The 25216-nt window shown below is 42.3% G+C and overlaps 1 protein-coding gene across 1 annotated transcript in view; it reads left to right on the forward strand.

The window, feature by feature from the left end:
• NCKAP5 (NCK associated protein 5) overlaps positions 1-22839 on the forward strand; it is an 870988-nt gene extending 848149 nt beyond the window's left edge. Inside the window, exons 15-17 of the mRNA XM_022590669.3 lie at positions 16184-16498; positions 19241-19383; positions 22467-22839. Of these exons, the coding sequence (XP_022446377.2) occupies positions 16184-16498; positions 19241-19383; positions 22467-22733 (725 nt within the window). The 3' untranslated portion in view covers positions 22734-22839. The remainder of the gene's footprint in view (positions 1-16183; positions 16499-19240; positions 19384-22466) is intronic.
• Positions 22840-25216: the final 2377 nt, after the last annotated feature.

Genomic DNA, 25216 nt, shown 5'->3' on the forward strand with positions numbered 1-25216 from the left:
GTATATTCAGTTGTAATTTATATACAACACAATTTACCCATTCCAAGTGTCCAGTTCAGTGAGCTGTGACTAATGCATGTGCTTGTATAACCACTACCACAATCAAGATATATAACATTCTAATCACCCCAAAACATTCCCTCATGCCTCTTTACATCTGAACCTCTCTCAGCACCACTGGTCCCAGGTACCCACTGATCTGCTTCGTATCACTATAGTTTTGCCTTTTCTAGAATTTTATGTAAATGGAACTAATCATACAGTATATATAGTATTTGGCGTTTGGCCTCTTTTAATTAGCCTAATGGTTTTAAGAACCATCCGTGTTGTTATCTGTATCCTCAGTTGTGTGTGTGTGTGCGCGCACACGCGTGTGCTTTATTGCTGATAAGCATTTCACTGCGTGGATGTACCACGTTTATTTATCCATTCACTAGCTTACGGACATTTCAGTTATTTCCAATTTGGGCTATTATGCATAAAGCCGCCATATATATTTGTATATATGAGTCTTCGGGTGGATATATATTCTTTTCTTTTGGGTAACAGTATTATTGTGGGGTCACATGATGGGTGTCTGTTTAACTTTAGAAGAAGTTGCCAAACTGTTTTCCAAAGTAGTTTTACCATTCTGTATCCCTGCCGACAGTGTACGAGAATTCAGCTTGTTCCACATTTTCACCAACATTTAACATTCTTAGTCTTTTTAATTTTAGCCACTTTTAGGGGAGTATAGTGATATCTCATTGTGGTTTTAATTTGCATCCCCCTAACGTCTGATGATGTTGAGCATCTTTTCCATGTATCTTCTTTGGTGACATATGCATTCAAATTTTTTCCTCAATTTGGTAGAGTTGCTTGTCCTTATTATTGCATCAGAGGTCTTTTTATTCTGTATCCAAATCCCTTATTAGAAATAACTTCACTGTATTCTTCCAGCCTGTTGCTTGCCTTTTAATTTTCTTAACAATACTTTTGAAGAGAACGTTTTTTATTTTGATCAAGTTTAACTATTTTTTTTTTAATTTTATGATTCATGTTTTTGACTCTGTTTAAGAAATTGCTACCTAATCCAAGGTCACAGAGATGTTCTCCTTTGTCTTCTTTTAGAATTTTTATGGTTTTTGCTCTTACGTTTCAGTCTATGCATTAATTTTTGTGTATAGCATAAGGAAAGAGGTAAGGTTCATTTTTCCTCGTATGAATATTCAGTGTTTCCAGTATCCTTTGTTGAAGTACTATCTTTCCCTTATTAAATTACCTTGTCATCTTTGTCAGGAAACAATTGACAGTATATTTGTGAGTCTGCTTCTGGAATGTGTTCTGTTCCATGGATCTATATGTAAATCTTTACCCAATACCACATTCTCTTGATTACTGTAGCCAAATAGAATTCAGGTAGTGTGTACTGTCAGTCTTCAGACGGTGTTTTACTTTTTTTAAAAATGTTTGCATTTCTAAATAATTTTAGAATCAGTTTCTCAATGTCTATAAAACGCCTGATAGTGCTTTGATTAGGAGTCCATTGAATCTATAGATCAATTCAGAGAGAACTGACATCTGAATAATACTGAATATTCTGACCCATGAATGTATTTAAAGCACATTTCTTCAAAACTACAATGAGGTATCACTTCACACCGGTCAGAATGGCCATCATCAAACAATTTAGAAACAATAAATGCTGGAGAGGGTGAGGAGAAAAGGGAACCCTCTTGCACTGTTGGTGAGAATGTAAATTGATACAGCCACTATGGAGAACAGTATGGAGGTTCCTTAAAGAAACAAAAAATAGAACTACCATACGACCCAGCAGTCCCACTACTGGGCACATACCCTGAGAAAACCATAATTCAAAAAGATACATGTACCACAATGTTCATTGCAGCACCATTTACAATAGCCAGGACATGGAAGCAACCTAAGTGTCCATCGACAGATGAATGAATAAAGAAGATGTGACACATATATACAACGGAATATTACTCAACCATAAAAAGAAGCGAAATTGACTTATTTGTAGTGAGGTGGATGGACCTAGAATCTGTCATACAGAGTGAAGTAAGCAGAAAGAGAAAAACAAATACCGTATGCTGACACATATATATGGAATCTAGAAAAAAAAATGGTTCTGATGAACCTAGGGGCAGGACAAGAATAAAGACACAAATGTAGAGAATGGACTTGAGGACACGGGGAGGGGGAAGGGTAAGCTGGGATGAAGTGAGAGAGTGGCATGGACATATATACACTACCAAATGTAAAATAGATAGCTAGTGGGAAGCAGCCGCATAGCACAGGGAGATCAGCTCGGTGCTTTGTGACCACCTAGAGGGGTGGGATAGGGAGGGTGGGAGGGAGCCGCAAGAGGGAGGAGATACGGGGATGTATGAATATGTATAGCTGATTCACTTTGTTATAGAGCGGAAACTAACACACCATTGTAAAGCAATTATACTCCAATAAAGATGTTAAATTAAAAAAAAGAAAAAAAACTGCCAAATATCTCTTACTGAAAAGGACCACAAGGAGATGAGATAAAACACAGTTAGGAATTGTACCTGTAAAAGGAAACATTGAGAAAAACTGCGGGGCCCTCCCCTCGCACCTGGCTCACAATGGCAATGGAATTTGGTACTTGGCAAAGTGTGTGCTGGGCTCTCCCACGTCGTGGTGCTTGAAGCATGTCTTGCGTAGTGTGCTCTCTATCATTCCTCGTGGCAAACTCTCCTAGTGAGAGGAAGCTCCACTATTCATGCATAAGACATGTCATGGTAGTAATAATAGCACTTACTCATATTTACATTTATATGTCTGGTCTTTTCTTAATCTATTTCTCAAAGAAAACTCAAATACTGGACTGTCTGGTTTAAAACCAGACACATGGCAACCATATTTACTAAAACTTCACTGGCTGCCAGGCAATGTGCTATTTGCATTCACATGTATTATGTGTATTACATCTTATTAAACCCTTGTAATGGTAAAAAAATAAAGCAGATTTCTAATAAACAGCATATAATTGGGTCTTGATTTTTTTCAAAACCAAATCTGACAATCTCAGCCTATTAATTGGGATATTTAGGCCATTTAATATAATCTACATGGTTGGGTTTAGATCTGCCATCTTACTATGTATTTTATTTGTCCCATCTGTTCTCTATATGTTTGCCTCTTTTTCTGCCTGCTTCTGTTTTTTGGATTTTGTTTTTGCACTGGTAATTTAATTTTTATTTTTAACCTATTTTTAAAAGTTAAACAGTTCTCTAAGACTTGTAACAAAAACAGGTTTCTCTGCTCCAGTCCTTACAGCCTTGGGCCCTACAGCCTACAGCTAGTTTCTAGTCTCTCAGCTATTTCTTTCGGCCTTGCACCTCCATATTCTGAGATGATAAACCTACACTGCCATTTCTTGAGTTTTTGAAAATGTAAACTCATCTGTTGACTTTCTATCATGAGAGATTATGAATTTGCATTCTTGACCCATTCTTCTTCCGTTATTTCTTCCAAAAAATTGTATTAGAGATTTTGGTTAATATGTATGGTTTATACCCTTATGATTATGTAAATACTGTTCACTGATGAACTAATTATACTACTTAGAGCGTAATATGATCCCACTTCCTTTCTTGTACAGCTTAGACTTCTTTCTAGCATTAATAATGACATTTTCTCCCAATTATCTTAGGCTCCTAGGTGCTGATCATTGATTCCAAATTCTCCAGCAAAATTGTAAGGCGCCTCTCAATATTATTTTCCACATAATCAAATGCATCAGGTCACGGACAGTTTCTTTTAAATGTTTTCTCTACGAGCCGTCCCCAGGGAGCCTGTGTCCCCCTGCTCTCTGGGGCTGTTTCAGCCTTCTTTGGAACTGAGAATTTTTTATGATTCCACTTTATCTCCATTTACACCTTATTAGCTATACATCTTTGGGTTTTAGTGGGTTTTTTGGTTTTTGGTTTTTTTTTTTTCTTTTGGTTTGTTTTAGTGATTGAACTAATGTTTACATGTAGTTTAACTACATCTTTACCTTAGCACAGTCTATCTGTAATGTATCTATCTACATTACAGATTACTTTCTTATAACCCCTCTCACCCTTTATGCTATTGTATATTTTACTTCTACGTATGTTAGAAAGCTTGCAATATGTTTTTATATTGGCTTTAGTGAATTATCTCCTGAAGAGATTAAAAAATAAGAAAAATATACTTTATATAGCATATACTTACCATTTCTTGCGTTCTTCATTCTATTGTATACATCCAGATTTTTACCTGATACGTATTTTTCATCTGCCTGTGAAACTTCCCTTAATATCTTACACTAAACATTCTCTGGCAATGAATTCTCTCAGCTTTTGTTAGTTTGAAAAGCATATATTTTTTTTCTTGGTTATTAAATTAGTTGAAAAGTTGATTAATTAGAATTAATTTTTAAAAGGTTGACAGGTTTTGTTTCTTTCCCTCTCAAGACTTTAAAGATGTTATTTCATTCTCTTCCGGCTTATGTAGTTTCTGACATGAATTCTACTGTCAGTTTTACCTTTGTTCTGTAAAGTATCTTTTTGCTCAGTTGCTTTTAAGATTTTTGTCTTTATCACTGATATTCAGTAGTTTATGATGAGCCTAAATGTCGTTTTCCCTATGTTGGTTCAGGTTGAGGTTCATTGAGTCTCTTGGATTTGGGGTTTATAGTTTTTTATCAAATATGTACATTTTTGGTTATTACTTCACATAACTTTCTCCCCTTTCTCTCTTTTCTTTCCTTCTGGGGCTCCAGTTATACATATTTAGACCATTTCATATTGACATCCAGATCACTGATGGTCTATTTCTTTAAGTCTTTTTTCTCTATGTGTTTTATTTTGGATAATTTATTTTGTAATGTTTAAAAATTCACTGATCTTTCCTCCTGCGACATCTAATAGCTCTGCTAATCTGCTATTAATTCTGTATAGTGTATTTTTAAATTTAAATATAGTTTTTCCTGTCTACAATTTCCATTTTTTTAATTTTTTATTATTTTATTATTTTATTATTTCCTAATTATGTTCAAATTTTACTTTACATCTTTGTACATAGCTGTGACATCTACAATATTTTTCAGTTCTTGTTTAATTTCATTATCTCTCATTACTGTGTCTGTTTCTGTTGATTAATTTCTCTCTTGAATATGGATCATATTGTCCTCCTTCTTTTCATGCCTGGTGGTGATTTTTAATTGGATGCCGGAGATTGTAAATTTTACATTGTTGAGTACTAGATTTCATTGTATTCCTGTAAAGACTGTTGTTCTTTATTTTGAGGTGCATTTAAGTTACTTGCAGATTATTTTCATTTTTCAAGGCTTCCTTTTATGTTTTGTTATGACAAATTCAAGGGAACCTTTTTTCTGGGAATAATTTAGCCTCACGACTATGGCTTGACCCTTCTTAGGACTGTACCGTGTGGTCCATGTTTTGGGAGGCCTATCCTCTCTGGATGGTGGAAATACAAACTATTTTCAGCCTTTCGTGAGCTCATGAAATGATTCAACCTACTGCTTCATAGTCATTGCTTCTCTGACCTCATGCATTTCACCTCATGCATGTGCAGGTTAATACACAGCAGAAGACTATAGCGAAACCTCTGCTGTTATCATTTCTTTGCAATACATAGCCCTGCAAGTTCTAGCTGCCTAGACAGCCCCTTCCCTACCCCACCCACACGCCTGTGTTTACCTCTTCTTGAATTCAGCAGGCCCTCCAGACTCTGTTCATGTTTCTTCTCTCAGCGTTTCAGTCTGGAAACCATCACTGGGCAGTTGGCTACAGAGATTATAGAGCTCGCTTCGTTTGTTTTCCTTGAGTCAGAGATCAAGTTTTATGTTGCCTATTGTCTAATGTCTGAAAACAATGGTTAACAGTATATGCTGTTCCTGTTACAGTTAGTCATTAATGGACAGAAGCAAATATCTCTCTATATTTTTGCCCATATTCATATCCTTTGGTCTGTTGGATTTCATTACTCCTTTATTATCTCCCTGTAGAAACAACCATGGAATATTGGAGAGTGGAGAGTGGCAGCTGAAATGGAAAGATAGGCTCATATCTGCTTCAGCCTTCTCTTCACCCATATTTCAGCTACAGTCACATAAAAGAAAAATAAATGATCCTTGAATATCCACTTAAAATAGATTAGCTTATATTAATTAAAATCCTGAACCAAGCAAGTAAGGCATGTTAAAGTGAATTTTTTATTTAAAGTTTCAGGGTATGAAGACTTAAGCTTTTTTCCTTTCCACATACAATTTGAAAAATCATTAACATTGAATAAATATAGAGACAAATGGAGAAAAACATCTATGAGCTTTAAATTCTTATCTTTCTGGGGTCTTTTATTAAATATAATTACAGTAATAAAAGAAAACTAAAATAATTTGTAATTTTAGAGTATATAAAATTTTAATTTAAAAAAATAGGTTAGGGACTTCCCTGGTGGTGCAGTGGTGAAGAACCCGCCTGCCAGTGCAGGGCACATGGGTTCGAGCCCTGGTCTGGGAAGATCCCACACGCCACGGAGCAGCTAAGCCTGTGCACTACCACTACTGAGCCTGCACTCTAGAGCCCACGATACACAGCTACTGAGCCCACGAGCCACAACTACTGGGCCCGCATGCCACAACTACTGAAGCCCATGTGCCTAGAGCCCGTGCTCCACAACAAGAGAAGCCACCGCAGTGAGAAGCCCATGCACCGCAATGAAGAGTAACCCCCTCTTGCCGCAACTAGAGAAAGCCCGCGCCCAGCAACAAAGACCCAACGCGGCCAAAAATAAATAAATAAAATTTTTAAAAATAAATAAATAAAATAGGTTAATAATACATAGGAGGACTTCCCTGGTGGCGCAGTGGTTAAGAATCCACCTGCCAATGCAGGGGACACGGCTTCGAGCCCTGGCCCGGGAAGATCCCACATGCCGCGGAGCAACCAAGCCCATGTGCCACAACTATTGAGCCCGAGAGCCACAACTGCTGAGCCCGCGTGCCACAACTACTTAAGCCCACATGCCTAGAGCTCGTGCTCCACAACAAGAGAAGCCACCGCAATGAGGAGCCCATGCACCACAACAAAGAGTAGCCCCCCGCTTGCCACAACTAGAGAAAGCCGCGCAGTAACAAAGAACCAAAGCAGCCAAAAATAAATACATTTAATAATACATAGGGTGCTTTACCTCTTGTAAACATCTTTAATAAATTTTTTATGTGTTGCTAAATTGATAGATCTGAATCTCCTCATGCTTCTCTGTTTTTATATGCTTCCTACCAAGGAAAGCTGTTTTGACTCTCTTCCTGCAGCAGCTTACCTCCAGTTTATTTTCTTTCCTCCCTTCCCTCACTTGCCTTATCAAAGCAGATGTTATCCAGGCAGGTAAAATGGAGAGCAGAGGCAGTTGTCCATATAATTCAGCAAACCCAATGTGGAATTTTAGAGATTTAGAGAGACAGACTTACCCATAATAGCCATCTGTGTCCTTCAGATTCACCAGATAATTGTTCAGCTTCTCACTTCCTTTTGGCAGGGCAGATAGAGATGGAGTGAAGCTAAGAGAGAGGGTAGATCATCGAACAGATACAAGGACAACCTTCTAGGATAAATACGCTGTATCTTCTCTAAGGGGAAATTGTGACTTACTAATTTGGGAGTGTGATCTGAGAATGTAATAAGTGTGTGAACCAAGGAGAATCAGTAAACATCATTTGTTTAGACCTTTAATATGTCTTTCATAAGCACCAGCACGAAAGTGGATTAAAAGAAGATACAAGCAAATAGCTAGATTATCATTAGATTGGGGGAAAAAAGTTGAGGATAGAGCAATTTTGTCATGGATACAGAATGAGCAGGGATAACAGGAAACAAAAGGGAGAGATAAATTGGCATTTCTTCAATTAGCAAAATGATGGACACAGATCAGGGCTGGAACCATAGTTGGTCTACATTTTTATGGTACTCTAGAAAGTTTTACTAATAAAATTAAGGGCTTTCTTTTTTCCAATTAGAAAAATAGCTGAGGAGGACAAGACTTGACATATGGATAGGAAAGTGTTTAAGTGGTAATCATCACCCTGTGAGGAATTGAGAGGAATCTATGTTGTATTCTCGTCAACAAGGACTTTGACCTGGAAGTGGTGGCTCCCAAAACAAGATGTAGCCATCTGGGATCCAAGTCTGTTCCTAGACCAGCTGACCAAGTCAAGCAAATACTGGTTTTTAAACTGTAGTGATCACGTTAGCCTACTCTTATATATCACAGTAAATATCACGTGCAAATCTCACCACTGTTTTACAAGACAGGCATAGTGGCATAGCAAGACATGAAGGAGTTATGTGAAGGTCTCAAGATTTTTCAGGCTAGAAGAATAAGAGTCTAGAGATAATTATTAAAATTTGTAAAATCAGGAAGGGTTTGGAAAGTTGCATAACAAATCTCAGAATACTAGACCAAGAGCCATCCCCCACACCTTTGAAGAGGTTGTCTTAGTGTCAGTCACAAGACGAAGCACGTGTTATAGCGAACCTAAGGAATTTTTTCCTCAGGGTTTATACCAGATGAATAATTACATAAATTTAAGGAGGATTTCTATTAATTCGTGGTCTGCATGGGCATTTGGAACATATTTCTGACCTTTTCCAGTCTATATCCTTAAGTCACATCCCACTACAATATTTTATGTGATGCTACCGCTGTCAGACAGAATATTGGGTTAACAGGATATCAAGCCAGTCTGAGGTGATGTGTCTTTTATATTGGTTTAAATAACTTGTCCTTCACCTTGACAAAGGAGTTTTATGATCTGCTTTTTTCTTTTTAAAAATTTTTGTCATATTAACTCCCTTCATTTTTTTCTCATATTTATTCCCTATGTACCAGTGTACCAGACCCCCAAAGTTCCAGTCTTCCTTTATGTCAAAGAGAACACAAGGGTTAGAAAATAAATTTACATTCTCCTATATACTTTTCAAATCTCAGAAAGCTTAAATCCAGTTTGAACTTAGAAGCTGAGTATTTACATGCATATTCTGAAACCATCAAATTGAATTTACTCGTCCAGAAGGTCATCTTAATGCCACAGTCAAAAGTTACCCGATGTTTGTGAATAAAGAGCCAGTATAGTCATTTTGGACTACTTTAACAAAACCACAGGGTAATAAGCTTAGAATGAATAACCCACATTTAATTGATGTGGCTTTGGCAACAGACTTAGTTTTTCTTAGCTTATTTCAGCCATACAGATGAAGAGAAAGATGTGCAAATAAAGAGATCTGTTCTCCCATCTGTAGTTAAGTTTCTATTGCCAGTACCACACATAGCTTAAGATGTTTAGGAACCTGGAGAGAACTCATACAAAGACTTATTTACACGACCAATTGCATTATAGGAAAGTATGCCAGTTAGTAATACGGTATGACTACTAAACACCCATGAGTTGCTCTTTCTGGCTGGTGAATTGTGTTGAGTCCTCATTCGACACAATTTGAAATTTTGTTTGGCTGAAACTTTGTAGGTGTGATTAAAGTTCTCAAAGTAAAAATGAGCTTGGGTTTTAAAGTTTTCCATTTTCCTAGGATTTACGAGTGTGGAAGAGGGGAAAAAAACAGTGATTACTGAAGCAGTTTGTTTGAATATATAAGCGAGGGTAGATCATTGCACAGAAGCAAGTGTAACCTTTTAGGATAGAGTGAAAATCAGAGCTTACTAATTTGGGAATATTCCCTGAGAATGTGGCAAGTCTGTGAACAAAGGATAATTGGTAAACATCATTTGTTTAAGCTTTTTAAAAAGCCTTTCTGGTGCCTATTCCAAAATGGATTTCTTGGGAAAATGGACTCCATCTTTTCTATACATGAGGCAGCTTGCAACCAACTCCAAGTACTTTGCTCCATGTTTATAATCGTTCAATAACGATGTGATCAAGTAACCCCCAAGGAAATGGTTGCCACATGGCACTTGCTTAGGAAATAACTGGGGCAGTTTAGTGAAATGTACCCAGGTGCTGCAGTAGAACACTGACCACACAGGGGAAGTTTGGTTTGTCTTCGATTCCAGACAGTGTGTGTATTATGTACCTGCAGGGGCCCTCACCTCTCCTTGACAACCCCTTCTGGAAACTTACAGAGTACCTACTTTGTAACGAGCATTATTACCAATGAGCTATGATTATATGATGTCAGGATCGTTTAAAAATTCCCTTGTTGTGACACAGCCAGCAGGTAGCCAAGCAGATCGTCAAGCCTAGTCTTTCCAACTCTGAAGCCTATTGTCTTTTCGCTTCATTCTTCCGAATATTTAGACGAACTTGGAACTCAAGTCGGGTTTGCTTAAGCCTGTCCTATATAATAATCTCTATGGACAGATACATTAATAATACCAAGAGTTTTGGTTTATACATTCAAGCAATTAAAGATTTGTGAGATAGGATCCGTGAAAAAAAAATTGAGATACTTTAATCTGTAGAAGACTGAGGAAAAAATGAGTTAGTGGCCTTTCCCAAACACTCAAAATCAGTGCTAATACAAATTGCACTAACTTGGAAATTTATATTAACTGAAACAGTGCCGGAAATAAGCTTTTCCCTTTGCAGCTATTTTAAATATAGTGTTACAATGTAAATGAATAGTGTAAAACAAATTTGGAAGATGCAAGAAGAAGCCAATTAAGAGAACAAATTGTTTAAAAGAGAAAAACCTCACTGTTTTGTGTAAGGACATATAAGAAGTCCCTGAGTAATCTCATCTGTTCACTACAAATGGCTCCCAGGAACTTGTCTCTGTGATAACTTGGTTCTTGTGCTACTATGCGTGCTGATGTTAAACGTGACGCCGGCACTCAGCTTGGCATCTACACTCCCTGAGGATGAGAGCGGGAGGAATGAGGCCAGACCGGGGACCTTCCAGCCCAGTGATGCTTTGAGGTGGGGGCGGGGGCCAAGGCGGATACTAAAGCCACATTCCCTGCACTATCCTTCGTCTTGGTCACTGACCCTTGCTCTAAGGGCTTGGAAGTATTAAGATACCTGTCTTTAAAATATTCAGTAATTCTGAATGATCTTATCCCCCCTGGCTATCTGAATTAATGAAGTCTGGCTGTATGAGAAATATAGCTGCACAGAAAAAGGAAGTCAGCTGTTTTCTCTGGTTGCTGAAGTGAGAACAAAAAAACAACAGATTGGGATTTCAAAAGGAAAAGTTCATATTCAATTTAATTTCAGGAAGAATTTTCTAAAGATGAGAGCTTATTTCATCCACCTATTTTTTCATTACACTCCGTGCTAGCTATGTGTCAGGCTCTGTGCTGAGCGTGGGTGATGGCGAATAAATCAGGCACTCTCTCAGCCTATAGTTATCATCAGCTCTATTAGCATATAATTGCCATTCTGTAGAAAAAGGCGATGTAGAGTCAGGAACAGGCTTACGTGGGAATTCTGAAGAGATGGATAAAACCCAATCTGCCCCCAGGCTGCTAGCAGTCTAATAACACTTATTTTGAGAATTGCTGCCATTTTCTGAATAATAGCTGTGTACCTGTTCCAGGCATCGTGCTATGTTTATTATGTGCTATGTAGCTAGTCCTCAGAGCGCCCCTGTGATGGAGGTTATATAATCTAATTTTCATATGAGGAACCTAAAGCCACCTGCTGGGGCACCTGGTCCAGGAGCAGAGGGCTGATGCTCACTGATGAGCTGAGTGGGGATTTTGTATTGCACATCCTGAGTTAACAGTTGAAAAACCCCTGGTTGAACTGTTTCTCCAAAATGTCTTCTCTGCCACCATCCCACGCAGAACGTCCCCCATCTTGGCTGCCCTGCTCACCCTCCGCTGACTCATCCCCTCCCCCCGCCTCTCAGGCACAATAAATCCCTCTTTACTGAAGCTCTGAGGCCAGACGGTATTCCTAACACAACACTCTCAACATTCCTTCAAAAAAGAAGGACCTAAAAATTCTCCTGTCAGCTGCTAACAGACTACAAGGCTGTCCGTCTCCTTTCCTGCTGGAGGTATGCACGATAACGCATCCAAGGGGACAGGAAAAGAAGGTCCCGAGTCCATTCTGGAAGGAAGAGATTCCCTACCATGCTGACGTGCCCTGAACGGACCCCAGGTGTGCTGAGATGTTGAGCCCTCAGCTCTCAGGTAGCCGGGGGTCCTGGGGCAGCTGGTGTGTTCCTCAGTGAGCTGTATGTGTGTATTTCCTATGTGTGCCAGAACTTTAAAAGGACTGGGAAGCACTGCTTAAGTCATCCCATGAAACATCTGGGGCTTGTTGGTGGTGATAAGTGAGAGAACTTACCTTAAGAGACAGAAGGCAAATGGGATGACGAGAAGTCATCAGGGTAGGAGAAGTCATTAGTGACCTTGAAAGAATGAAACCCGCTGGTCTGTCTAGTGATCCAACCCTTGACTCATTAGCAAGGCCCTGTTGACAGCTGTTCTCACAGTCACAACGTGAACTTAAACATTTTGTGAGCTCAGAACTGAGTCAACTCATTCTGGATGCAAGGCTGGCTTGTCCCTTTGAACTTTATCTTTACCACGGCCATTCAATTATTTTGTGAGTTCTTATAATCCCCTGAGAAAAGAAACTGACTTCAAAAGTACAATATCTAACACTGTTTCAGATTACAATATTTTTATGAACTGTAAGAAACTTACAGTGCCTGAAAGAAACTACATAAAGAAGGTGTCAGCATTTTCAGTATAAACTCTATTTCCAAAGGTTTATGCATTCAGGAGAAATTTGCTTGAGGGGGAAACTTGGCATATGGTGTCTGAGTTCCTGACTGTCCATACCTCATTTCGTAGGTATTACAAGTGAGTCCTTCAAATTCACTGCATTCGGCATCTGTAATTTTTAGAAATAAAAAGGGGGCTTTAGTAACAGGTGATTTCTGTGTTTAATGTCAGTGCACACAATTCTTAGAGGATCAGAGAACTCAGGAATACCAGAAGTCCTGTTTTATAGCTTCTGATTATGACAGTATTGTGGAGGGAAAGAAGGGAAAAGAAAATAGTATAAAGGGACAGGTGCCAAAAAATGCTGGTGTCCTCAGGAGGGCACCAGAGTTAGACCTCCTTCGTCTTTCTTCCTACCCCAGATTTCTCCCTGCCCTATTTCCTGCCTGGTGTTACAGGCCAGGCCAACATACATGGGCTTTAGTGTCTGGGGCCTTTCCCCAGCAAAATCACTGAGAAGGTTGCCAAGAATCCTACTTTGCTTTTTGAGTCTCCATTTGAAGGGACTGGATTAACTCATAAAATACCTATAGGGGAGAGAGTTCTTAGACAAAGCCAGAAAAATATTGCCCTTGCAGGCAATGCCTATCACCAGGGCCAGAGAGATGAGATAAATGCCAGAAAAACCCTGGCGTGGGAGTCTACAGATGCGATCGATCCAAGAGGGTGGGGGAAGAGGTACCGGACAATTGTGGTTCTCGGGAACCGTGCAGATGCCGGGAATGCCAACTGTTAACTCCATCCTCAGGATGGGAGGTATGGGAACCAGCTGGAATTCAGGGCCAGCACCAGTTCCATGGGAGAAGCTGGGCGCACTGGCCAGAGGCAGGGGGCCCTTCTGTGCACTCTGAGCTCACAAGGCTGCCTCAATGGCTGCTAACAGAGCAGACCCCACTTCTGGATTTCCCTCAACTTTTTGGCAGAATCAGTATAGCTTGGTGGCTAAGAGCGTGGTCTCTGTATTTATGTAAGTCTGGATTCAAATCCAAGGCTCGCTATTTACAGCATACAGCCTTGGACAAGGTACCTTTTTGAGCCATGATTTCTCATTTGTAGATGGCAATGATAGTTCTTACCCTTTGAGGTTGAGAAGATGAAGAGATGATACAAAGAAAGCAGTGAACTCCTCGCTGCAGCCAAACTTGATGATCCATTTTCACAAAAGGAAAAGAACCCCTAATGTTGCCATGTTGAGCATTCTTTTGTTCAGAGGTAGGCATCCTGGAGATGCTGGGAGGAAATTATTATGGCAGGCAGCCTGGGGCGCGTAGGGACTGACACAGCTATTACATCCCATGAATCTTTGATCCCCATCCCTGAAGACTGGGTCGATTCCGATCCACTTACTCCTGTGTGAGACTGAAATAGTTCAGACATTTAGAATTGCCCCAAGTACAACGTACGGACATTGTTAAATATGAGGTGTGTCGTATGTCTAGGCTAACATGAAGAAGGGACACCAAATTCTGAATAAGAAGATCTTTCTTTTCTGGCATTGCCTTCCCGTGCAAACAGCTGATTATTTCTCCAAAAGGCTATTTTGTAGCAATTGAGTCAGCTTAATTGAGGAGAAAATGAATAGAGAAGATAATGAATAATCTCGGAAGCTGGTTGAGAGGAAAGCTGACCAGGTGGAGGCCCTGAAATGAATGGAACTAAAACTTAGACCTTGTGGTTCTGGGAAAGATCTCAGACTATAGCCACGTGACTCAGGGCTCCTGGAGTCCATGATCAGTCTTTGAGATCAGATGGCGTATGAGATGGCTAAATGGCACCCTACTGGAGAAAGGGTATCTGTATCTTCCTACTAAATATCCCTTTGGAGACTGAATCCTCTCTTTTGATAGGGACTTCATCTTTCTAGCGCTTCTAAAGCCAAGGACCAAAGCTACTAGAACCTATAAAAGCTAACTCTGTACCCACCCCCACCCCTTTGTTTTCACCTTAGTATTAGGAATTTCCCAGAATTCTAGTACTCAGAGCAGAGACGTTTTGAGGAGAAAGGTAGGGGAATGGTCAAATTCTGAAGTTCAGATACTAATTGGTGAGCATCAAATGAGATTGTGTGAGGAAGGTACTTAAGGATAAACTATTTACCTGTCAGATATCTACTGAGATCTAATAAATATATCTAGTGTTTTTTATACGTCATCATTCATTATTTCTTTCATTCAGCTATCCTGCGGTGTGCTAGGGGTCATTCTAAATTCAAGAGATTCCACAGTGAACATATCTTTATTCTCACAGAAACTCTATAAGGAACCTGAGCCCTTGAGGGGTTAAGGATCTTATGTGGAGGGCTCTCACAATTAGTTATTAGCAGAGACCAGACTCCCGAGCACCACTGAAATGTTAGCTGTCGAGCCTCTTGATACGAAGATCACAACATAGTCTATTATATTCCCCACCATGCCTAACACGGTGTTAAGTTGTGCCTCTTCTCCAGTCCTAGACTGATAAGATGCTAATACAAACTTTACTAAGGCCGTTTCACTCTAAGATTATTGTGTAAACAGGAGACTTTTGGGTGACAAGCGGATCTTGGAAGCTGTCTCATTGGCTTAGATAAACTACACCACATTTCAGGAATTCTGTAATAATTTTTTCAGATATTGTATTTTTCTTGGATATAAAATGTTTTGAAGATGAGATGTAATTGGCAGAATATGTCACACATGTGGTGAAATCAGCTTGGTTTGTTTTAGGGAATAGTGGGAGCCCTGGGACAGACGAGAAATCCAAAGAGTACTGATGAGCTTTGTCGTTACGTGAAGGTAGATGGAAAGACAGAAAGTGGCCCTATGACCTTCTCTGTGAGACCTCAGATAGCAGTTGAGTCATAGGAAGCCCACATGATAAGTGATGTACCTTTGGGGATGACCCTTATAGTATGTGAATTACTTGTCCTCACAGTCAAATGGAGAGGCCAGAGACTTAGTTAACTGCTGGCGGATGGTAATTCACGTAAGAGATGCACAGCTGCCTTTGTTAGGACATCACTTCAATTTGTTACGTGTGCTCATTACTCATCTTATTTCGGTTAATAAATGTTACCTAATTGATTGAAGTCATATGATTCCCAATTGAAATAAGGGTGATCAAAGATAATTTTTGGTCTCCAGTGACCGTTCTTTTACCCTTATAACTCTAGAGAACCATGTACTTTGTATGTACACGTGACTCTTGCTGCCAGTAATGGCTAACCTTCTTACTCCGTGTTATGTTAAGGGAATATTTCCGTGTTCAATTAGATGTCTGTTTCATGCCACTCCCTGGAAATCTACTACACCCTTACGAGTATTTCTTCCTTCTAGATATCCCCTTTCCTCCAGACCAGATCCAAATGCCCATGATCCTTTTCTCCTTTTCCGTGAGCAGTCTCTAATTCTCACTATGTTACTCTGTCTAGAAACGAACTGCCAGATGAGGACACTGGACAGTGGGATTGGAACCTTCCCGCTCCCAGACTCAGGAAACCGCTCAGCGGGACGGCACCTGTGCCAAGCTGACTCCCCCGATGACACTGAGCCCCTCCTGTCTCTCCAGCCAGCCCTTTGTGCAGCTTCTTCCATAAGAGCCCAGACCCTTGAACGAGAAGTGCCTTCCTCTGCAGACAGCCGGGGATCTAAAGACAACGCCATTGTTCATTCCACATCCGACCCCATCATGACTGCCAGAGGGATGCGACCTCTTCAGAGTCGCCTCCCCAAGCCAGCCTCCTCAGGTAAAATGCCTGTTACCTTCCAGATGAGATTGTTTGCTCACTAGAATCATGCACTTGCTGACAAAAATGGAGAACAGGCAGCAGAAAAGATTTCCACCAGGAGGTCAGTCAGTGACCTCTGCCCAGTGGAAATGTAGATGCATGAAATCCCTTTATGTCCTCAACCAAAACATAAAAAGAAAACAAGTATTAAACATCATCTACTCTCAGTATTATTTAAGGAGTGTACACACACATAAAGGAAACAAGCACGTTGTTAGCACAGGTAGATGGATATATAAATTGATAAAGAAAAAAACCATACAACGTGGACTTCAGATTTTGTCTTTTAAAACTTAACTCTGAGTATAGACCAGAGTATAACTCTGAGTATAGACATAAATTTAGCTGAAATGTTGTTTGCCCTCTCACAGAAACATATGTCTTCTGACATATTCCTATCCCGTTCAAATGTATTTATATGTTGAGCTATAAAAAACGTAGTTTGATATATTAGCGGTAGATTGTCTGTTAACTACAACGGGATGGAGGGAGCCTTCCCACTGAGAAGTACCATCCTTTGCCGTAGTCAGTGGAAACAAGCTTTCATGATTAAAGATAGGGCCAGGCTAAGGGTCAAAGTTTTTTCACTGTTCCCTCAAGATTAAAAATATTTATTGCAGCTCGGGATGACACTAAATAACTTTTAACTTGTGCGCCTCATGGTGCGTTTATGACATGCATAAGCACATGAACTAGAATTCTAAAGACTTTCATTTATGATTGGATGGTGAGAAAGCAACCACAAGTAGAGATTATACCATGGGCTTCCGAGAAATTAGAAGGCTTTTCATTAAACATCTGTGAGTCAGTGTGATTGGGTTATTCCCACGGCTGAGTTCTTCCTCCATACAGTAGTACTGACTGCCATGAATGTTTCATCACAAACTTCTGCTTATTTCAAGCCAAGGCTACATTTGAAAACGCTGGGACATATATTATTTTTGAAATAAATGTACTGTTAATGAATGACACAGCCTCCGGAGATTCCGGGGCGAAATTGTAGTTATAGATTATGTGCTCCATGCCTGACTAGTCACATGTGTGACCTCCATTCAGCGGCAGGCTGCCGAGCAGACTCCATGATTAAACACTGTCATTATAACAAATTGAATAGGAACTGCAAGCCTTGAATTGCTTCATAAGAAGGGGATAGGAAGGAGATTGTTCTGATCTTGCTGCTAATATTCAGTGCACCGGTTTTCTTAGTTTTGTGTCTTAGTTAGATTGTCATGAAGAGTGGTAAGAACAAGAAAGTAGTATACGGTAGACAGTGAGGTCAACACACTGCAGGACATTTTTGTGCCGTCCACCCCGAAGCTTCCTGTCTACCTTAAGATGTTGTCACTGCGGGTCAGAGGCAGGGCTGGCTTTCCAAGGCTTTTTTCTTTTCTGTGGCCATTGGTTACTCATTTTAAATATTAAGGAATGGAGATCTAGTTGGAACAAAAGGAAAGTGGGGGCTCCCCTGGTGGCGCAGTGGTTGAGAGTCCTCCTGCCGATGCGGGGGACACGGGTTCGCGCCCCGGTCCGGGAAGATCCCACATGCCGCGGAGCGGCTGGGCCCGTGAGCCATGGCCGCTGAGCCTGCGCGTCCGGAGCCTGTGCTCCGCAACGGGAGAGGCCACGACAGTGAGAGGCCCGCGTACCGCAAAAAAAAAAAAAAAAGAAAGAAAAAGAAAAGAAAAAAAGGAAAGTGGTTTTGGGCAGTCAATTCCTGGTTAATATATGCATTTGAATTAGTTATTTTCTTATCCCCGTATCAGAGATGGGAGGAACTGTACAGACCTCCCAGTGCTGATGAAAATACATTACCTCACTTCTGCTCACAAGCAAAATGCTGTTGAAAGGCTCTCACAGCCTGTCCTGTTGATAATCACTGAGGCTGAAGGATAATGACAGCAATTCTCCTTTCTGACATGAGGAAAGGCTACACTCTGCAGGTTAATCCACTATTATGGGTAATGCAGACATTTTCATCATTCTCTGCTAATTGCACCCTTGGCTACTTACAATGTAATCCATGGGCCAAGAGCCGCCCCTGGGAGCTTGTCGTAGATGCCAGCTCTCAGACCCTGCTCCAGACCTACCAAATCAGAACCTGCAGTGTAACAAAAGCTTGGCTGAGGTATACGCACATATGAGTTTGAGACTGCCCGGCAAGATCTTAAAGGGCCTCTGAGCAGTTTCGCAAACCACCTTATTCAGAATGACCTTCATAAGTTTCCTAGGGAAATCAGGGTTCCCTGAGCAAACATGTTTGGGAAAGGCTGTGGATTCACATCCTCCCTTTGGAAATTATGAAAATCCCCATTAGCATAATGAAGGCTCCGAGAAGTCCTCCAAAACAGAAGCGTGTTTGTTATTTGATGTATAACACTGTTTGAGGAATGATCAGCGTTTCCCAAGCAGTTTGCCCACTGAACCCTTTCTAACATGAAAAATTTGTCAACATTTTCTGGAAAAGTGGTCCAAGCACAGTTTGCATTTGGGACTCCAAGGCGGACATCCTCCAAAGATACACGTAATTACGCAGACATTTCTGTTAGCGCAGACTTGCAGGAGACAGAATGTTGGGAAACCAAGCTGTTACCATGTTTGGACCCTTCGGATTATTTCTGACTATCTCCCCTACCCTCATCCCTAAACTTGTAAAGAGTTGAAGAAAGCTGGTTGTGATTTCATATACATTTCCTCATTTAGGAAAAATCAATTCCCAAATGCAGAGTGAAGCCAAGCCAAGGCCTCAGACTTGTTCGTCATTCGAATACGCTGAAAACACGACGGCAGTGGAGAGCAAGCCACTTCTAGCCTGGGGGGGGGACGGCGCTGCTGCGGAGACCCAGGTAAGGAGAGTCGACGGGAGGGCACCCTCCACCTAATTGTCCTGAGTGTGAAAAATGACCTCCTTAACCACTTCTGTGATAGATTTTAATGTTAAGTCAGATTTGTTGTGGGATTAGTGCATAAAGACCAAGGCTCTCCTTTTTTCCTGCATTATTAAGTAACGCTGTGAGTTCTTGTAATTCAAATGATTCCATCCATCTGCACCCCAACTCTTGAGGTAAGGATGCTCTGCCCTGAGTAGACATTGTGCAACGGCCATTCACTCTCCCAAGCCCTAAGAGCACCACTTAGAATGATTCAGTGATATTTTTTCGTTATCAGTTACTTTGTCTTTTACCTTGCTCCATGAAACCAGTAAAGCAGGTGTAATTATTTTCCCTTTTGGCATAAAGAAACTAAAGCCTGGAGTGGTCAGATGACTTGCCGGGGTCAGTGAGACGTGTGTTTCTTCAATCCCCGTCATTTTTGCTGGGGATTCTTCATCCGCCCTGAGATGGCAAGCACACAGGCCTCCTGAAGTGTGATTGGACCTGGGGAGGAGCTCGGGGCTCCGGGAGTCTTGGGTCCTCCCTGGGTGCTATGTGGTAGTCCCTCCTCAGTGCCCTCCCGCTTACCTGTTCCAACTAATTACTTGGGCCGTATTCAGCCTGTTCACGATTTCTCAGCTTGCCCTTGGGCTGGTCCACTTCGGTGTCTTTGGTGGTACCTATAGTGAGAAGAGTGGGAGAAAGGACAATTAGGATCAATTACCTGAGCTTCCCGGCCCTTCCTTGGCCCTTCCTGCTTCTGCTGCCTTGGCTCTCCCAATCCCGGCATGAGGAGGCCCTATCACTATCTCTGCTAGGGTTGCTACCCAACCTTGATGACGAAATACCCAGATCAGCCCACATCTGAGATGCCTCACAGCCAGACTGGTAGAGCCTTCTTTCAGTCTTTAGCACCTCGGTATGGAAATGGTACCCTGGACAAGTAGGCGAAGCGATCCCCTGGGCCTACAGCCTTGATGTACAGCAGAGGACAGCAGCTCCAGAGATGCTGGACCACAGTCAAGGTCCAAGCAGAAGTTACTGGGACACTGACGTCAGAACTCAGCCCTCTGAATTCCATGTCCAGCACTCAGAACAAGGGTCTGAAAGGAGTAAACCGGTGTATTCTATCATGACTTAACTTTTAAGTGTTAGGGTTTTCTCAGTTTTCTCCAAAGCAGTAGTTCCCTAAACGAGCAGACATCGGGATCAGCTGGAGGGTGGCACATCTTGCTGCTCTCCACATACACCCAGTGTCCTGTTTGGTACAGATGGGGTGAGATCCGAACACTTCTAATAAATTCCCCAGTGATGATGGTGCTGCCGGTCCACAGGGCACACTTTGAGGAGCGCTCTTTCAAGAACTCTGTGCTTGATTTGGGGACCAAAACATTGAGAAAATCCTAGAAGACATCCAGAGTTGGAGGGGGAAACAGTTCAGAAACAACAGGTGGCGATAGTGGCAAAGGGCTCAAGCAATTCCAAGGAGAAAAAACAGAGAAAAGCGAGAGAAAGAGAAAGGGAATTCCTCAGTGCTGGCCGGGAGGGAGCTACCCCCTCTATGTGCGATGGCAGGGCACTCCTCACCCAGCATTCATGTTCCCCGACACACACACCTCTCTGGGGTCCCCTTCATCCTCCTGCACTAGCTTTGCCCATTGGAAGTCCTGCCCTGACTTGTAAGAGTCACAACTGTGGCTTGGAGCTCACAACTCTGCTTCATTGACCGCAGGGAAGGAAAGTTTAAAGTAAGAGTGAGCTTTATATTTCCAGTTCCAAGCGCAGTGCCTGGTTCCATTTGTGTCTGTTGAATAGAGGAATGAAAAAAATGCATCTCGTCATACCCAGCATCCTGCTGGAACTCCAGACATGGGGCTCCCTTGGGACCCCTGCCGTAAACTTGTCATCCTTCACAAACATCCCCCTTGCTAGACCACCAGTACCTCCCGCATAGAGCTCTGTACCCCCAGGAACTAGAATACCACCTCGCACAGAGTGGGTACTAAGATGCTTAGCACAGAATCTTTTGAGTGGGTAGACGAATGATTCCGTGAATGAAGGAATAAAGGAAATAAGTAACTGCTTGAATTTATAACCCCGGCTACGGGGGCCTACATCCTAAAATGTGTTTTTATAATTTCCAACCAAATGGCACCCTCCCAAACAGGATTGACTTTAGAGACGCATCCCACACATCTGTGCCTGAACTCTCTGGGATCGGTGTGGAATAATCGGCTCTAACAGGGCAGTCTGCAAACATATAAAAGAGAGCCCCAAATGCTCTTGATTCTACACGCGAGAGTTGCGGTCTTAGATGTCAGTATTCCACTTGCGTGCACAGCAGGAAGAACCATCCATATGGTATCAACAACCTCCACAATTCCTGAACTTGGTGTTACTGCCACACCTGTAACATCCTCTTGGGTCAGGCTATGTGTGCATGTGAGTAAGCGGGGAGACCAAGTCCCTTGACCTGTGACCTGTTAGTAGATTCAAGGATTATGTATAACCCTATAGGCTAGCAGTTGTGTTCCTCCCTAAAGCCTCCTATCCTTTTAGGCGCTGGAATAAAATTAGGTATTGGGTAAACATTTATTCTTTTGTTCCCAAGGTTGATTATTGTCATACCCTCTGATACTTGAAAGCCAATGGTGAGATCAGCTAAATAAATAAGCCAAAAAATAAAATAAAAATAAATAAATAAGCCGTTAGGCCTGGGACAGCAGCTCTAATTGGCACTTGAGAAAAATAAGGCTCCATAAAAACTGTACCAAATGCAGAGCGGGTAACTGTGGGGACTGTCCTGTGACTGGGACACAATGGCAGCGTGTGGTCAGTGGCTTCGTCAGTGCAGGTCCATATCTGCAGCTCTGGTAATTGAGCAGAATTCACCAGCTCCGCGTGAGGCAGACTGACGGACCAGGCAGACTGGGGGTGGGGCAGCGGGAATGCAATTCTGTGCACACGCCAACAGCCAGGTACGAACATCCTCACAGGATGGTCTGCCCATTTTGTCTAGTGTGAATAATCTTAACGGTCTCATGTTACTCATTTAGGACAAGGTACCCAGAATGTGTGCGTACTCTGCCAGCGGTGGCAGTGGTAGTGACAGTGACCCCGACTATGGAAATAATGGTTTTGGAGCTGGAAGGGGCAAGTTAGTGAAAGCGATGAAGAGCGCCACCCCAGGTAATGCACGCCGGGGCCCCGGGACACTCGGGGCTCCTGTCTCTCGGGAAGCTGTCCATCACGCCTTTCGCTGGGCTCTGTCTCCACCCCGCTTTGATTTTACATCTCAGTTCCATGTCTCTCCCGAGATCTAATTTTCTGGTACTTATGGAAGATTGTCTACATGCATCAATTTGCTTTCTGGTATTATCTTAATGACATTGCAGTGCAGTCTGTAAGGATTTTATTTCCAATCTGGCGTCTCCCAAAAAGTCTCCGGTGGAGTTATCTCCATAATGAAGGAATGACTATAAAGATAACTTTGTTCTTAATTACATACTTCGGCAAGTTAAGTCATCCAGTGAGCCGTGGATGGGGCGTTCCCAGGCTCTCTGCTCATATCCTGCTCTGTAACTCTGGACCTGTTACCCATGCCATTATGAGCACGTCTGTTTATACGAGGTTCAAACTTTCTCACATTATTTTTATTTGAAAGAGAATTGGCAGTAGAAAAACCATCATCCCGAGGCATTTAAAAATATATATATTCAGATGGCATCTCCTTACAGATACAAGAGGACAGATGATCCCCTAACACAAAATGTGGTCTAGGATCTGCTTTTCTTCTAATCCGCTCTAGATTATCAGACGTATTTTAATGATACAATGGAGAATCCTTCTTTTTGTGCTAATCAGCTTCTCTCAAATACTAATTTGGCAATTATGTGATGAAACCATGACTTTCCTTTTTAAAACAAGCCTGATGTGTTGCTTTTGACAAAAACGTAATCGAGCAACCCTGTGTGTTTCCGGTTTTCCAGGAGTCTTGACATTTGTGATACCTGGGGGTGAGATAGGTGTGTAAGGATAGTCATCAACCTGAGCCTCCTCTCTGTTGCTTGGATCCTGCAAGTCACCGGAGAAGCAGGACAGATGGGTGAATCCTGCAAAGGCTTACCAAGAGGGAAGTGGAGAATACCCCCTGGTGTTTTAGTTAGACTGTTGTCCTTGTTAGCTCTCGGGGCTGCGTCAGCGTCCCTCTGGTTGTGACGGATAAGGGGAAGGAGAGTTAATCATCATGGGTCCTTCCCCATGAAGACGCCTAGGCCAGGCCAGCTCCCTAGTCCAGCTCTTACCCTGAACTTAACATGGGTCCACAGTGAAGAATAACCTTACCTCATTGACCCTCAACTGCGCCTCCGGCTCTAAAACTCTATTCATTTATTGAACAAATACTTATAAAAAGCCTCCTCTGGGCTAGCTTTCCAGCAGTGAGTAAATGGACGAAGATCTCTGCCAGACAGGAAAAAAAAAATGGGTAGAATAGACTAGTAAATGTATATAGTTTGTTGAAAGGAGATATGGAAAAGACAGGTTGAGCAGGGTAGGACGGGAGAGCAGGGCTGCTCCTGAGTGGTGGTTGGGTGGGAGCGGATGTTAAAATTTAAATAGAGGGCTTCCCTGGTGGCGCAGTGGTTGAGAGTCCGCCTGCCGATGCAGGGGACACGGGTTCGTGCCCCGGTCCGGGAAGATCCCACATGCCGCGGAGCGGCTGGGCCCGTGAGCCATGGCCGCTGAGCCTGCACGTCCGGAGCCTGTGCTCCGTAACGGGAGAGGCCACAACAGTGAGAGGCCCGCGTACCGCAAAAAAAAAAAAAAAAAAATAGAGCAGTCAGAGCAAGGCTCCCTGAGAAGTTGGTGTTTGAGCAGAGATGCGGTGGAGGGAAGGGAGCGAGCCCCTGGAGGATACCTGGGGGGAGCGCGTGGCCTTGAGACAGCAGCAGCGGGCAGCCAGCGTGGCTGTGGTAGAGGGGGTATGTTGCAGGACGGGGAGGTGAGGTCCAGTAAACGGAAAAGGAGCCAGAGCTCTCGTACGGCCTTGCTCACATTTCTGAGGTCTTTGCTTCTCCCCTGAGAGCCACGCATGGGGGTCTTTGGACATCTCCGAGCACAGGAGCGGCATGATCTGAGATGTTTTCAAAGGACCGCTCTGGCTGCCATGTCGTGAAGACTGAAGAAGCAAGATCGACTAAGAGGCTGTGACACTCATCCAGGCAAGACGTGTTAGTGGCTGGGACCAGGGTGGTAACAGTAAGAGCGGTGGGCAGCACGAGCTAATAGAACTCTCTGCAGTGTCTCGGCCCTGTCCAATACCGTAGCCATCACCCACCCATGGCTTAGGAGCTCTTGCGATGTGGCTAGTGTAAGGAACTGAATGTCTAAATGTAATTTTTGCTGTAGTTTCCCTAAGAGTTCCATTTTCCTCTATTTTAATTTGTTTTTATTTCAATTAGCCTTCAATATTAATAGCCAGATTTGGGTCACTGTACAGCACAAGGAGTGACAGTGCTCTCATTCCAGTTCTAATTAAAAATACAACATGAATCACTGATAGCTTGGAGATGGGGGTGAAAGAAAAAGCAGGGTCAAGGATGGTTGCCAGGTGGGGTCCTAGAAGGGACAGAGCTCTGCCCACTGCAGTGGAGAAGGCTGAGGTTGGGGGAAGCAGAGTGGTAATCGATGCTAAGTTCGAGGTGCCCATTGAGCAAGCGGAGGTGTGAGTAGGCAGTGGGCTGTGAGTCTGGAGTTGGGCAGGTCAGGTCTTGTCTGGAGAGGTAATTGGAGTGTCAGCGTGTCG

Source organism: Delphinapterus leucas, chromosome 8 (genome assembly GCF_059928025.1).
Source record: "Delphinapterus leucas isolate spDelLeu-1000000601 "Yukka" chromosome 8, BTC_Dleu_Yukka2, whole genome shotgun sequence".
Lineage (NCBI taxonomy): Eukaryota > Metazoa > Chordata > Mammalia > Artiodactyla > Monodontidae > Delphinapterus > Delphinapterus leucas.